A 13548-nucleotide genomic window follows, 5' to 3' on the forward strand; every position below is an offset into this window, starting at 1 on the left:
TTTACAATTATAGCATTCATCCTGCCTTTTTTTTTTTTTTTTTCTTTCCCCCGGTCACAAAATATGCCTGTAGGTACTGCAGCAGCTGCCAACTGCAGAAAGTGCTCACTCAGTTTTAACTCCTAATGGGGTTTGGCAGTGGGAAACAAGGCAAAGAGCCAGTGCTAGAGCAGCAGCTCTTTTCTGGCTCTCAGGTGCATCGGGCTACAGTAGCAGCAATGGGGTCCCCAGATACTGCTACCAGAAAGTAAGAAGGTGGAAAACAGCAGAAAACAGCTGGGAAGAGCAGCAAAATCCACTTCCTCTCAAAGTAGAAAAGTCAAGCCATTAAAAAACATACGAGGTGGTGAACTGAGGGAACAAGTCATGCAAGGAGGGGTGCAGGAATGGCCGAGGAGCCTCCAGCTAGTGGGACTCAGGAAGGTGGGGCGCAAGGAAAGGATGGGCAGGAAGGAGCATCAGCCGCAAGCACTGGCTGAGTACCCCCGGTACGGACAGCTGTCCCCTTCCCAGCCCGAGCCACAGGGACACACCTGTCCTGGCAAGTGGGGTCCCAGAAAACACACAGCAAGGAGGGGGCTTCCCTAAAAGACATTACACTGAGACATCAACTAGATCTCGTGCCAGCGGCGAGACAGCCGCTCTGCTGTCTTCTTTCCACATTAACCCTCTGTGATCTGCAGCATGTGGGAAAGAACCGCAGCAAGGAGCCCCAGCACTAATGCATGCAGAGGCATGGAAAGGAGGGCTAGAAAAAAATCCATAGGCACAGGCAGTGAGATTTCCCCTTGCAGTGTCAGTGTGCTGAGCCAAAGAGAGACCCCGGAGGAACGAGACTGTGAGCAAACATCGCAGCCCTCAACTTGGCAGGAGGCGGCGGAGGCTGCGGGAGAACCTCTGGGCTCGTTCCTCGGGGACCGAAGGCGGCTTCACCCGCGGCACACGCAGTTTACACGCCGCTCCCTCGGCAAAGGTGCCCTGTCCCGGGACTCGTCCCGCTCCCGAGGGAGAGGGAAACGCCGGGAAAGCGGCATTCGCACCGCGGAGCCTGCAGCGCCCTGAGAGCAGCGATCCCCCCGCTCCGGGCACGGTCCCGCCGATACCCCTCGGGATCGGTCGCCGCTCCCTTCCCTTCCCTTCGCCGCCGGCCTCCCCCTGCCCGGGCAGCTCCCCAGGAGGGGAGGGTGCCGGGAGCCCGGGGGACACCCGCTGAACAGGGATGAGGCGAGCGGGCAGAGGCTGGGACTGGGGATATTCAGCGGGCAAGGGGGCACTCACCGGGTCAGGGCAGGGGACATTTAGCGGGCAGGGGACACTCACCGGGTCAGGGCAGGGGACATTTACCGGGCAGTGGGCACTCACCGGGTCAGGCAGGGACATTTACCGGCAGGGGCACTCACCGGTGCAGTGGCAGCGCGGCGGGCTGCCGCAGGCAGCAGCAGCAGCAGCAGCAGCGCCCTCGCCCCCGTCGCGCCGCGGCGGCCGCCGGACCCCATCGATGGCGCTGCGGCGGCTGCGCTGCGGCTGCTGCTGCCGCCGCCGGGCGGGAGGAGGCGGCGGCCGAGGGAGGAGGTGTCTGCGGGCGCCCGGCCCGCCTCGCACCCACCGCGGGCGCGGGGCGGCGAGGGCTGGGCTGGGCTGGGCTGGGCTGGGCGGGCCTCCTCCTCCCCTCCCCTCGCCCTGCCCTGCCCTGCCCCGCCACCCCCGGCACGCGAACCGCCCCATCCATCCCGCAGGAAAAGCCCCTCCCTGTGCCGGCACCGGCGCTCGCACACCTGCACAGCGCCCCAAACACAGGTGTCCCGCCGAGCCGCTGCCTCCCGAAGGAGCACGGATACCTCACACGCAGGCTGCGGGTGCCAGCGGCAACTCCGCCTGGCCCGGGGCTCCCCGCTCTGCCGCGGCCCGGGAAATCATCTCCTGCAGCGGAGACAAGCCCGTGCAGAGACCCCGAGTGCCGGTACCCTGTCAAGGCCCAAACATACACAGCTCGCCCCAGCCTCACTTGTGCTTCTTCAAAACACGGCATTACGATTTTTACTGTGTAATTACAGCCCACTGCAGTGCGTGAATCCCCGTCTGAAGGCCAAACCAGAGCCCACACCTCCCACCTCCATTCCCAACCAGGGATTTCTCACAGCTGTCCCTCCTTTAGCAGGTAAAAGTGGCTCATACATTATTCACCAAAACCACAATTTCCTAAATAATGTCTGACCTTTCAGGGTGCAAGTAAAAGCAGGCAGTATTCTTTTCCAGCCCTCCCTCCCTCCCATCCCCATTTCACTGCTCTTTCTCCTTTGTTTTGTTCTGTGAGAAATACCGAGCTATTCCTAGTTGCAAGGGTGGTTTATACACATTAGTAAATCAGAATGAAACTTTCCTTCAGTCTTTGTCTTTGTTTCCTTAATGGCAGCTATAAATTACCACTCTCCTTTCTCACTGGAGCATCAGGCTTCATTGCTTTTGAAATGATCAAAGTTATTCTCTTTTTAAATCCAATGAGAAACAACCTATTGTCTCTCCTGGATGGTTTCAGTCTTAGTCAATCTCATCTCTAAATACATAAAGCTTGCTCATTAAACACTCCAAGGATTCTCGAGCCCCACACCATACCCCAAGTGCCCCCTTACCAACAGAAAGTAATAAATGAGTGAAGGCTTTCCTGACAAGTTTCCATGATCTCATGAATAAACAATCATACTTACAATGGGAATTCACACACCCCTCAAACAGGGATATCAGTCAAGGTGTCTCTACAAACAGCTCTCCCAAATGTACAGAGAAGCCACTTCCCATCCATGTATGCGACTTCAAGCCACCTCACAGAAAAGCTAACACACTTCAGGCACTTTCCAGTCAAGTTTCCTCAATGAACTCGACCAATATTAATTTAATTAACATTTATCACTAGATTTGACAAAATACATGAAATAGGGACACATATGAAGACTGTAGCAGAAAGAGACATTGAAGAGTCATGTACACAAAATAACTAAAGCTTTCTGAGACACGGTAAAAGCAAAGCATTTTTCTTACTTCTGTAAACTAGAACATAAAGTGAGACATAAACATTTGGGAATGCCTGAGTTAGATCAAAAGACCTCAATGCAGCTTGGAAAACAAACAGAACAATATCAAATTTATCTTAGCTAATGAAACCATTTCTTCTACATAAATCTCCAAGTGTTTTGTGAAGGATCCTGGCTATTATTTCACATACAACACTCCTTTGTTTATGATGAAGAATTGCCATTAAAATATCTCTTTCTTAAAGACACAAACCAGACAAGCTCAGACCTCAACTCAGATGTCTTTGTGTAGCCTTTTTAAATATTTCTATTCAACTACAGAGTCACAGGGCTCTAGCTACTAAGATCTTTACTCAGAGAGAGTAGCTAGAAAAATCCTTAAGACTCAACTTCAGCACTAAGTTAAGTATGAGGAAAGAAAAACAAACATAGCAGGGCAGTTCGACAAGAAGAGACCCCAAATAGCACTGCTTGGGGATTTTTCCAGCAATTTAAAATAAAATAAAAATCACAAAGTTTCAGGGAGAAAAATAGCTTACTGGTAAATATCTGCAAGAATTGTATGCAAATAGGGTATTTTCATACCTTATGGATAACGATCCTAAAACCAACAGCAGTGCTTTTGCTCCTCTGGATATTACACAGCATCTTTGTCTTGAACGGAATCTTCGTGTTGCCTGGGCCAGAGCCCCATTCAGTTCTGCTCCACAGGTGCTTTGGGGGGAGACAGGTTTGACTGGTTGATGTTTGGAGAAAAGCTGCACCTCAGGAAACCTGTCTGCTCTTTCCAACTGTACCAGTGTGTGCCGCCACCTTACAGTGTTGCAAAGCCTGGGGCTTCTTGCCATGAACACTGTCGGCTCTCATTGTATCAACAGGAGCACAGCCCTGCTAGGAACACCGACTGCTGCTCCAAAGGAACCCTTCCTTACAGGTAAGTTCCCAATTCCCCTGCCTTCCACTTTGAGTATCACTTTTAAGTTGCCTCACAGCAAGAGATCGAGACTAAGCTGCCATAGAGCAGCTGGATGTAAAAACTGCTCCAGAAATTGGACACCTGTTGCCCTGAGTAGAGAGGTGTATTTTTCTCTGAAAATTTGGACTAAAAACTGGTTTATGCTTTATAATCCATGCTAAATTTTGTTATTTGATGATGAGCAAACATTGTCTGAAGACCTCTAGATTGCCTTTTCCTTTGCACTTTAGCGAGCAATAGCTGCTCACCTCAGCAGACTTACAGTGCATCATATTGACCCAAAATTTAACATGACTGAGTGAGCTTTATCAGTGCTTGTGACAGAAGTTGAAAACAGCTGGGATGGGCATGGGGGGAGGTGCCAGAACAAAAAAAAAAAAGGAAAGGAACAGACAAGTGAGGAAATATATCTAAGTATTTAATTATTCCAAAGCTTTTCACACACATAACGTCTCAGAGCTGTAGCTTCAGGTTTTACTCATCTCCAGATGTATGCTGGGTTTTGAACAATTGTTTCCTTTTGAAATGAATCGCTCAGACTTTTGCACTTCATATTTCCCATCTTTATATCCAAGAGTTTTCCAAGCTACCAAACAGGTTGTTGAATTCTATGTAAAATGACATCTTCAGTAATCAGCATTCAGTTTTGCATTTTAACAGTGACTTTCCTTGGAAGCAGAACTTGCAAAGGGCTTATCTCAGGCAGAGAGGAAATTTGAGGTTTCTCTGGTCACAAGGAGCATAAAAAACCTTCTCATAAAATTTATACTCCTTGTCTAAGTCTTTTTATGTCACTTGTAGAAAACTTTCCCAAACCAAACATCAGATCCACCAGTGATATTTTAAATGTTGTGGACTTTGCATCTGAAAATGCCACTGTCACTGAAATGAAGAAAGGTTCCTGTTCATTGCAGAACTGAATACAGTATGTTCTATTAAAGCATATAAATCTTTGAGTTAGTAGGGGGAAAAAGGAGATGTTTCACTAACTTTTAGACATCTGTATTTCTTTGTGAGAACTTTCCAAGTCATCACTACAACAAATGGTAACATTTCTAAACTTGTGTCTGGACCAGTTGGTCAGCAATCATTGGCTGTGCACCCAGCAGCTGCACAACACACTTTGCCCACTGTTCTTTTTGCTCCTTTCCCTTCGAGGAAATCTGAAATATCCAAGACTACCTTGATGAAGTGAATGTGCTTCCAAAGCTGTACTTACCTCTCAGCTCCATCCAGGCCTCACCCACAGCCATCCCTGTAGTGCCCTGCAGAGGAACTAGGAGCAGCAGGTCTAAAAAGCCCAGGGAATTGAAATGGTCTCAGTTTCCAGGTGGCAGGTTTGGCATCTCACAAAGGCTCAGCACATCTGGCAGCAGGTTCACGACTGCACCACCCAAACCTGTCCGAGGATCAGGCCACAAGCACCACCGCACCAGAGCAGAGGTCAGGCTGAGTTCACCCTCTCAGCATCTCCCCAGTGAGCCCACAGGATGACACCATCAGTTGTGGCAGAGCAGAATCACCACCAGTTCAGGCAGACTGGTGTGGTTTCCCAAAGGGACATATTAACACTTGCTATTTTGCTTTGCTTAAAAAAGCCTCCGCCACAGACCAGGGTGTGAGAGGTGAAGGAACAGAGATGCCTCCACACCAATGACCAAACTTCTTCTGTTCTGTGTTTTCCTTGATGGTATAAAATATTCAGTGATGACCTCGCACAACAGTTTGAAACAGAGTGAATGGCAGCACATACATGTGTGTGTACTCACAGACACCTTCCAAGATCTGCAATAGTCACTCTGCCCTCCTGTTCTCCCCGTTCCCTGATTACTGAGTAGGCATCTCTTGCACTGATGCAGTCTGATCTGCAACAACTGCTTGGGAGAAGGCTACGCTGCTGCTGGGAGGGAGGCAGGCATTTAGCTGAACAGATCAGACACAAAACTGAAACGAGACACTAAAATGTCATGCATACCTGCAGTCAGGCAAAGAAGAAAAGATGACTAGCCAAATTATAAGAGGCTTTTGAAAATAGCACATTAATGCTATTTTTTCATGTTAGAAGACAAATTTTATTGCAATTCAGCAAATGAGCTACACCTGTAAAACTGCTTTGTATATCCAATTCACATTTAATGTCCAATGGATTGAAATGGCACAGGAAAAATAAAAAAGGAAAACAGTACCTGGTTTTGTCATTATAATGTAAACTTCAACGTGGCCCTTAAAAAAACCAAGCCTGTGATTTCCCCATGTAGTAAAATATATAGTTTATAAGGTACTGATGCTTTATCTTAGTTTAACAGCCAATCTCTAGGTATAAAATAAAGAACTACAAAGATGTGAAGTACGTGTACAATATCTTCAAGTATTTTCAAGTATCCTATAGTATCTTGCACTACGGACAAAGATCATTTGACAATATACAGAAAAAGTTAACTCTGAATAGTTCCACTGCAGAAATCTTAACATATTCATGAATTCAAAACACATAAAAAATGTGGATCATTCAGCTAGTAGGTCCAATTTGAAAAACACTTTTTTGTAATGGAAAAAGTTGCGGAAGAGTCTCCAGTTCATGAATATGCTTTCAGCTACAGAACGTCAGATGTTAAAATTTACGGTAGGTAAAGGCTTTTTTTGTATAAACTTATCATCATAGTATTTCTTTACATTGAAATCAAGTTTTTATTAATTAGCATTTTCTTTTCTGTATAAAGTATCACTGTATGAACTCTGACAGCATTAATCAAAGAAGCATAAATAATTGATAGGCAATAGCCTATTTTTTTCCCTTCAAATCAGGTATCAGCCTGTAAACATGTTTGGCCAATGTAGCACTATATATTTACTGCATTATGAACTGCTTATTTTTCATCATTGTATTTCTTTCTACAGAATGCATATGTGCTATTAAAAAAGAAATCTTTCCCCATTAACTGTTACCAAAAAATCCCTACCAAACAACAGAACAGCACAGCCACATTAACCTGCCCCTACCAAACCTGCCCCCTTATTTTAGAAACAGGGAGAAAAACATTACAACTGTATTATTCTGAGCAAAGGGAGACGAATTTTATAAAGCTCTAGTTAAAAAGGTGCTGACTACACCATTTGTTCTTACACAGTCATCTAGTTCAGAATTGCATGGAAAGAGCGAATGCTGGATCCTAACCTCACTCTGTGGGATTCACACCAGGAACACCCATGAAAGAAGTAGGTTGGTTTGTGGTAAACACTGAAGAGAGGCAGAGATTACGGCTGCTGCTACAGACCGGACCATTCTTAGACATGCCAGCCAAATCTCTTCCCAAAACCCTAGCACAGGCTACCACACAGCTGTATTTAATATCTCAGCCCTCCTTGGTTGCTTATGGATCTAACCAAACCAGGTTTTTTTCTGCTGCATTTTAGAACCTTCTATTGGTCCTTGAGTGGAGCAAATCCTTCTACGCTTGGAAGTCCTTAGCAAAAAGTGCTTTGAATCCTAACAGGATTAAGCATAGGCCCCCAGTGAGAGAAAGAGGAGGGGTCTATATCTAAGTGGCTTTTCCTGTGAAAATAAAGTAACTGAGGAGCTGGGAAGATGACCTCTGTGACTTCCTTTTGCACCTGGACAGCCAGTACACAGGGTGCTGTCACTGATGGACAGCTCCAATCATCAGCCACCCTCTGGGTTCCCAATACTCGGCAATCAGCAAACCCCAACCTCTATCCATCCAGGCATCGCCAGCTTTCATAATGAGGCCAAAAAGATCCGCATCAAAACAGCCATTCAACCAATGGTATCATGTCACACCAGGTGAACTTGTGTAAAGAGGAAAAAAAAAAAAGAAAATAACCTTAATTCAGGGTAATTACCTCATGCAAGATAAAATTAATCCATATTTAATACTCTGAGATAACAGGTTTTAACAGAATCAACTAATCTACTAAGGTCAAGATATGGAACCCTCCTTTCTTAGGTAGATAAATTCCCTGTGAAATGCAGAGGCCTTAGAGAAAGCACTGTAAAAAAATTATTTTTGCTATTATGAATGCATCAACAAGCAATTTTGTGCAAGTGTATAAAGATTATCCCAACATATTAAGTTGAATACATCAAATTCTTAGAATGAAGTACAACTGTTTTATTTTTGCCCTTCCAAAGCTGAAAAAAAAACCCCAAAACAACAAAACCATACCTGTACACACAAAATACTTCTGTGAAATGCTCCTGTAAGCTCCAGACTGTGAAAGATTTCACACCCATCCCATGTGAGGAGTGGCTTGGACACTGCCCTCACATCTTCCTAATGCTACTGTGAAATCAAAGAAGAATCTTGCTCTGATAAGTAGTGACAAAGGAACTTCTCCATTTAATAATGAAATAAATAGGACAAAAGTAAAAACAGTCAAAATTTAATACATGTGCTATACTCATAAATTATGGAAGTAAAACTATCACAAGATGTGACTAAGCTGTAGGTAAAGGAAAAGTGCTACAACATTGTATGAACAAAAAAAACTTGGACTCTGCTTCTCAAAAGAGAGACAATACTGAGATAAGTTTATACAGTGGAGACCTCTTAAATACACAGCCCTGAACTTCTGTACAGTAATTTGTGACGCTGATAAATCAGCCTGTTCTTAAGTCACATATTCATTTCAAAGAGATTTTTATCAGAGGATTCAAATGAACAGAGATGCCTTTAGGCAGTTGCCAAGTTCCAGATCTCCAATAAATTAAGCTTTCAAAATGTTTGTGTTTTATAGCAGAAATGGAGTAAAGCTTTCTCTGCTAAAAACAAAGCATCCCAAATGAAGCAGACTGTGACAACAGGATCTAAGACATATGCATTCGAAAAGAAAAGAAAAAGCCTCAATACTCACTGTCTTTTCAGAAACATTAAGGAATCCTTGTATTTGTTAGTAAGGTATACCATTATTATTTCGGGAGGGGGGCATAAACATATTTATTTAGTCATATGGTATTTGGGGAACTCGTGTCCCTCTTTATTAGCAGTTAAGAGAATTACCAGCAGCAACCATATACCAAACTTCAAAAGGCTGGTTTAAGTGGAAATATTTTTGTGTTATGAACAATTATTTCAGGTTTTTCATTTAAGTGGGCTACACTGTAAAATCTGAATTGCAACATAATTTAGCCAGTTGTATCATAGATTTTTTTTTTTTAAAGACAAACTTACAAAACACAATGATAGGTTAAATAAATAAAAACATCAGTTAAAAAACAGATTTAATTTCTTCTTCTGTGCAATTACGTACCAATATGAAAAATATTACTTTGATCTCTGGACATTTCACGGTTCAGTCTCCTGAATTTCACTAAAAATAATACTGACAACAAAAATAAAGGAAAAAAATAATTGCTGACTAATCAGTGCTTTGGAGCTATTTAAAAAAAAAGCACACATCAGATTTGTAGTTCCCTTGCAGCAGAACATGACCCAATACGTTAAAAATCAAACATTGGTAATAATGTTAATATATAAAATATTAGTTTAAAAACTATAGAATGACCTTCTCAGCAGAAATGGAGTGTATACATTGGGGTCTATGACATACAGCATATCTGAAGGCAGGTTCACAGAATGCTGAAAGGCTCACTGCACATTTTCTATGGCAAGGAAATACTGCAGCTTTAAAATAAGCTGCACAATACTCATCTCTATCTCTTTCACATGAAAGTGTGTAAAAAGCAAATCAGCAAATAAACTCTAAAATAGATTTATACCAAAATCCTCTTTTTTACAATGAGTTTACAGCTTTTATCCATTTGCCTGTACTATTTTTGGAGTTTCCTTCAAGAAAAGTCAAAGTTGCATTTTTGGGCCATGAACAAGTTCACGATACAACGTACTGGCAAGACAGAACTTTTGCATACTAACGAGATTCACTCCTTGTTGCTTTTTTTGTTTTTGTAAAGACAGTTTTTCCTGTGGGGCAAGAGGTCAAATGTCGATTCCTTTGACGAGAGATGCCTCCAGCGTGATGTTGAACTCCTGCAAGGTCTGCAGCACTCGAATCAAAGAATTCACCAGCGTGTGATCCTTGATCAGTGCTATCTCTTCATACATCTGTGCTGTAATTGGGCAGTCTGCAAGCAGGGCAATCCAATGGTGCAAAAGGTGGTCTCTGACAAGGTGGAAATTTGCAGTTTGGAAATGAAAAAAAAAAAGCCAAGTTAATTTCTCATCTGCACAGACATGATTTTTATTCTTTGCCTTCTAGGCACTCCTACCATCTTTTCCACTGATTTTTATAAGACATGGAAGAGGAAGTAACTGTCTGTGGAACCTGTTTAAGGAGGGAGCAGACAGACACGTTTCTAGGTTTCCCACCCCCCACTTCAAGAGAGGGTTCCCAAGAGACCCAGAAATCCCAACCAGGCCCCAAGTCACCATTCTGTTCCATTGTCTTTATGTCAAGAGGTTTCTAGATGGTCCCAGCTTCTTTCCTACCCACCTCCTACAAGCAGGCAGAAGGTGGGGAATTCACCCAACCATTAACTGGAGAGGTCCCCCTGATGGATGGTGTTCTGATTCTACCTTCCAACCTTGCTACCTGTACATGAGAGGGAGACTATTCACACCAGCCTGCTGCCTTTCCCTCTTGGTTCAGCTGCTCAGCTTTTTGGGCTATGCAATTTCCTGTCTCAGATTTCTCACACTTCATGTGCCTAAGAACTCAGGGCAGGATTCACTTGATGCTTCCCCAGTAACATCAAAGACTGGTATACAAGCAGTAGTCAAACTGTCCACCCCATCAGTCCCGTGGCTTTATCTTACTAATACACAGCATCCTTTTAATTTTATTAAAATATCAATAATAACAACAGCAATAATAATAATAATAAAGAAGTTTCTTTATACCTGGCTCCAAGACACACCAGCATCTGAAACTTGCCATCCTTCCCAATGTTTCTTGGGGTGTTGTTGATAGCAGTGATAAAGCGACAGAAATTCCTGGCCCTTGTCTGCCAGTTCTCTTCTGGGACCATCTCATTCTGCTCCAGGGTCTCATAGTATGTTTGTGCTTTTTCTTAAAAGAATGGTGGGAGATAATGAAGTTTCAAGAGTGCATACAGGAGAGAAAGTTGAAAGGCCTAGATTCAAAGCTCATCCATGAATATCCTGAATGACTACATGTAGGCATTGTTTTTTTCCTGTTTGATTCAGTCCCGTGTTCCCTCACTGCCCTCCTTCTAAACAGTGCTGAAGAGGTTCAGGTAGCTACTGAATTTTGAGTGCTACAGTAAAATGATCATATAAGGAGAACAGTGATGTCAAGGTACCTACTCAAAACAAAGAAGAAACACTACTCAAAATAATTTCTTTTCCAAAAGATGTTTGTGAACTCAGTTGATTTATACAGCTTTGTGTCAAAGGTTCTAAATCACTACGTAAAAAATGTATGCTTACAACCCCTTTATTACAATGTCCAGTAAGTATCAACAGCACTAGATCCATCTGTTGTGCTTTATAAGGCAATTCAAGTTCTTAGAAGTGTGATTTATTGCTTTCACTATGCTCATTTAAGAAAAAGGGTACCATATATCAATTCATCTATTTATTTAGATCTCTTTCTCAGTAAGTTTGTTTTACACTATTCTGCTAGAAGGAAAAAGCCCAGTTACTACATTAAGTACAGTGTCAGCTTTGGTAGAAGACAGAGGCTTTTTCTTTCCACAGTATGAGGAGGTAAGAGCTCTCACAGCAATTCAGCTGCTGAGATGCCTCCAAGAACTATGCTGTTCACACCAGCTGAGACACAGCAGCGATGATAAGGAACATAGATGGATGTATTTCAAAGATACAAACAGGCTCTGGTATGTTTTCCTCCCACTTACCTAAAAAATCCCAAATAAAGACGTTTTTGAAGAGTCTTGGTGACTTAAATCCATGCTGAAACACCTGCTCAAGAGCTGACACAAGTCCACTTTCTCCACACAGCAGCAGCGTCAGACTGCCCCTCTGCCAAGCACACACAGAAAGCACACACACTTAGTACCTCGGTTTGGAAGTCTGGGACACAAGTGTTTCATGCACCTATGAAGGTTTTAAATAAACAGATGCCTAAAGTTACAATCTGTTGTCAAACAGTGACCCCAGACAGGATGGCCCAGTTCTCATAAGTTCTGAGCACTCAAAAATGCATTGATTTCTCTGAGAATGAGGCTGAAGAAAGCAGTGTCAGGCCTAGTAATCATCATCCAATGAAGCCTCAAAAAGGCCAAGATAATGAGCAGGTTTTACCTATAGTAATGACCACAGTACAGGACATTAAAAAAGTATTTTCTTCCTTAAGTAATAAAGATCACAGATCCACTGTAGCAGGTGCCCCTGATTGTTTGTTTACCAACAAAAACAGCATTCAATGCTCTGAAAAAAATTAAATTTTTCTTTAGAACACAACGGTAAATTCTATTTTTCAAAACCAGTGCATGACCACTTGAGATTATTGTGTCAATGTGATCATTTATCAAATTCATACTGAACTTGGAAGATGACTGCAGTAGGAATGGGAGGACCTATTTGTAAAAAATTAGTGACTTTCAAGAGCCACCCATTAGAGAGCCAGCACTGCTCATTCTGGCTCACAAGGGCTGGATTGACTGTGATGGTTTTACAGAGACATTCTGCTTAGGTTTGTTTCAGGAAATCACTGCTCTGTCAACCAATTGCATGTGTGAGGTAGAAGTTTACCAGTGTCTACAAGAGCACTTCTGCTTCACTTTCCTGGGGGGTGTGGGTGTTTGCAGGGAGGTCTTTCTTGTTTCTTTTCTTCTTTTTTTTTTTTTTTTTTTAAATTAGCCTGTGGGTTTTAACATTTTAAATAGCCAAGATAACACAAACCAGACATTAAAAACCTACTCAGAACTCAATGCAGATGTAAAATGTCAGTTAATTTAGAACAAACTAAACAGGAGGCCATATTCTTGACAGTGGTATGGGTAGAATCCGTGGCAGACTTTGACTAATAACACCATTTCCAATACCAGAATGTTAACATTTAATTTAACAGAATGCTCCAGTTTGCAGCAAAACAGAGGTATTTGAGGCTGTAGTTTCAGCAGTATAGTCTCAGTATCCCATTTTTTACCTCCACTTAGGGAATTTTCAGACAGATGGCTGTTCATTCACTTTTGTTATTTCTGTTATATATTCTCCTATGCTTACTAATAAGAGTTTTACAACAGGGATGCCATTACACAAACAACTCCTCACCTCCTTCTCTGGCTTGTGGAAATGCTTGACAATCCCATTAACAGCTTCACCAATAGCTTCTTGTATCTGACCAGTATTTAACTCTGCAAAACACAAAAATATATCCTGTCACGTTTTTATAGCTTCAGAAATTGTATGTGTGTGTGAGGGATAAGGGCTACCATAAAACAGAGCAGAGGAGCATGAACCAGTATAACTTAGGCTGTTAGTGAAACACTGCAGGACTGTGCACAATGGAAACCCAACTCTATTTTTATTTACAGCTGAAGGGGTAGAAATGGAGATGGTTTGGTTTTATATTGAACTTAACACT

General features: G+C 42.9%; 1 protein-coding gene across 5 annotated transcripts in view; it reads right to left on the reverse strand.

Annotated features, from left to right (window-relative positions):
• Positions 1-6117: 6117 nt before the first annotated feature.
• Positions 6118-13548, reverse strand: part of DENND5A (DENN domain containing 5A) — a 67575-nt gene continuing 60144 nt past the window's right edge. For all 5 annotated transcript variants that reach the window (XM_050335958.1, XM_050335956.1, XM_050335957.1 and 2 more), the window contains 4 exons: positions 13236-13318; positions 11858-11981; positions 10881-11049; positions 6118-10143 (listed from right to left, as the gene is read on the reverse strand). In XM_050335958.1, coding sequence (XP_050191915.1) covers positions 9960-10143; positions 10881-11049; positions 11858-11981; positions 13236-13318 — 560 coding nt within the window. In that variant the 3' untranslated portion in view covers positions 6118-9959. The remainder of the gene's footprint in view (positions 10144-10880; positions 11050-11857; positions 11982-13235; positions 13319-13548) is intronic.

This window comes from Myiozetetes cayanensis, unplaced genomic scaffold (assembly GCF_022539395.1).
Source record: "Myiozetetes cayanensis isolate MyiCay16 unplaced genomic scaffold, myiCay2020 scf6-25, whole genome shotgun sequence".
Taxonomy (NCBI): domain Eukaryota; kingdom Metazoa; phylum Chordata; class Aves; order Passeriformes; family Tyrannidae; genus Myiozetetes; species Myiozetetes cayanensis.